This window comes from Capra hircus, chromosome 3 (assembly GCF_001704415.2).
Source record: "Capra hircus breed San Clemente chromosome 3, ASM170441v1, whole genome shotgun sequence".
NCBI lineage: Eukaryota > Metazoa > Chordata > Mammalia > Artiodactyla > Bovidae > Capra > Capra hircus.
In genome coordinates, this window is record NC_030810.1 from 109,553,370 (window position 1) to 109,555,933 (window position 2,564).

A 2,564-nucleotide genomic window follows, 5' to 3' on the forward strand; every position below is an offset into this window, starting at 1 on the left:
CCAGTATACACATGTCCTACATGTACAAGGACATGGATTTGGGGAGAGGGAGAGAGGGAGGGAAGAGAGAGGATTTTACAGAGGTCATGAGCTTTGTGTAGCTTTGAAAACTGAGCAGTGTCTTGGGAAAAGTAGTGCAGGACCAAAGCTGAGAGGAATAGTACCTTGGAGTTGAAAGACTGAAATGAAAAGACAGTGTGTAAACCATAGTGACAAGACCTCTACCTTAAACCCTAGACGCTTAGGAATTAGGAGGTATCTACAGAGCCTAGAGGGGCTTCTCAGGTGGCACCAGTGTTCCCAGTGTTAATCACTCAGTCGTGTCCAACTTTGAGACCCCCATAGACTGTAGCCTTCCAGGATCTTTGGTCCATGGGATTCTCCATGCAAGAATACTGGAGTGGGTTGCCATTCCCTTCTCCAGGGGATTCCCAAGGATAGAACCTGAGTCTCCTGCATTACAGGCAGATTCTTCACCATCTGAGTCAGTAGGGAAGCCCCAAAGAATCCTAGTGCCAGTGCAGGAGTTGTGGATTTGACCCCTGGGTCAGGAAGATCCCCTAGAGGAGGAAGTGGCAACCTTCTCTGATATTCTTGCTTGGGAAATTCCATGCACAGAGGAGCCTGTTGGGCTATAGTCCATGGGGTCACCAAGAGTCGGACATGGAGCATACATGAAGCCTAGAGCTCTGCTTGACACCACTGAACTTGAATGGATTCAATAATTGTTCAAATTCTAAGTATGCTACTTAGTTTAAAATGTTTCTACCAACAATTCTGCGATATTGTTATCATCACTGTATTAATATAAAGGTAAGGAAATTGGTCTTAGATATGTTAATTCTTTGCCCAAGATAAGTTAGTGTATGATAGAAGTAGGATATGAGTCTATACCATTTGACTCTAAAAGCCATACACTTTAGTGAGAAAAGAACATTTCTCCTCTGTCTATTCCCAAAAGAAATGAGCATGAGTGTGGCTATAAATCAGCAGAAACCTGAAGTAGATTAACCAAAAGAATCTGCCCAGTCTACTAATAACAGAAATTAACCAACTAGGTTCCTTATATAATTTTTTTTTTTTTGCTTTCTTAGATGCCATATATGACTTAATGAAGAAAGAGAATCACACTCTGGTGAGTGAATTTACTTTCCAGGGTTTCGCCAGCTTCTGTGAGCACCAGTTCACCCTCTTTATCATGTTTTTTGCACTGTATATGTTAACCCTGGCCGGCAATATCATCACTGTGGCCATCATTAGCCTTGACCATCACCTCCACACCCCCATGTATTTCTTCCTCAGCGTGCTGTCAGCTTCAGAGACTGTGTACACACTCATCATTATACCCAAGATGCTCTGCAACCTCATAGGCCTGAGTCAGTCCATTTCATTGGCAGGTTGTGCCACACAGATGTTCTTCTTCATCACTTTGGCCATCAACAACTGCTTCCTGCTCACAGCGATGGGCTACGACCGCTATGTGGCCATTTGCCATCCCTTGAGGTACACAGTCATCATGAACAGGAGGGTGTGCCTCCAGCTGGTGTGGGGGGCCTGCAGCATCGGGCTGATTGTGGCCGCGACCCAGGTGACGTCTGTATTCAGGTTACCTTTCTGTGCCACAAAGGTGGCCCACTTCTTCTGTGACATCCGGCCCGTGATGAAGCTCTCCTGCATTGACACGACTGTCAATGAGATCCTGACTTTGATCATCAGTGTCCTGGTGATCCTGGTTCCCATGGGATTGGTTTTCATTTCCTACATCCTCATCATCTCCACCATCCTCAAGATTGCTTCAGCTGAGGGCCGGAAGAAGTCCTTTGCCACCTGCGCCTCCCACCTCACTGTGGTCATTGTGCACTATGGCTGTGCCTCCATTGCCTACCTCAAGCCCAAGTCAGAGAACAGCAAGGATGAGGATCAGCTGATCTCAGTGACCTACACTGTCATCACCCCACTACTGAACCCTGTGGTGTACACCCTGAGGAACAAAGAGGCCAAGGATGCTCTGCTCCGGGCCATTGGCAGGAAACTTTCCTGATAAGATGGGTCTGTTACAAAGAGGATCTTGGAAGATTCTATAGGGAAGAGAAAGTAAAGCAGTGCCAACAGCACCTAGAGGGAAAATTCTGGAGCCTACCATGCAGTGGTTGGGTAGAGGAGGTAAAAGGATTATAAATCCAGGCCCTGGAGAAAGGGGCTCCAAAGTACAAGCAAGCCTGCCTCTGACAAGACAGCATAGATGGTATGGAGCATCAGTATAAGAGAAAGAACTTGATTTAGGGAAGCACACGGATTGTATGCATAGCCTAGGACAGAATGAGGTCAAGATAGTAGAAAGGATTAATGAGGGGAGGCTGCTTCAAGGCAGTACTAAACTTTAAATACATTCTAGAACACTCTTTTTCCACATGAAGCTCCCTTTTATCCATTTATAGTTACAAAGGCTTAACATCCAATTGAAGTCATTGTTTTGTGGACAATTCAAGTTCCTTGCATCTTAAACACCATAAATAAATAGCTGTCAGTGATAATAAGCATCTATATAATTTATCAACTCCTGA

At 45.2% G+C, this 2,564-nt stretch overlaps 1 protein-coding gene across 1 annotated transcript; it reads left to right on the forward strand.

Annotated features, from left to right (window-relative positions):
- On the forward strand, nt 1,112–2,081 carry LOC102191387 (olfactory receptor 10J1-like). The gene has a single exon (XM_005677251.3). The coding sequence runs from the start codon at nt 1,112–1,114 to the stop codon at nt 2,039–2,041; it is 930 nt and encodes a 309-aa protein (XP_005677308.2). The 3' UTR covers nt 2,042–2,081.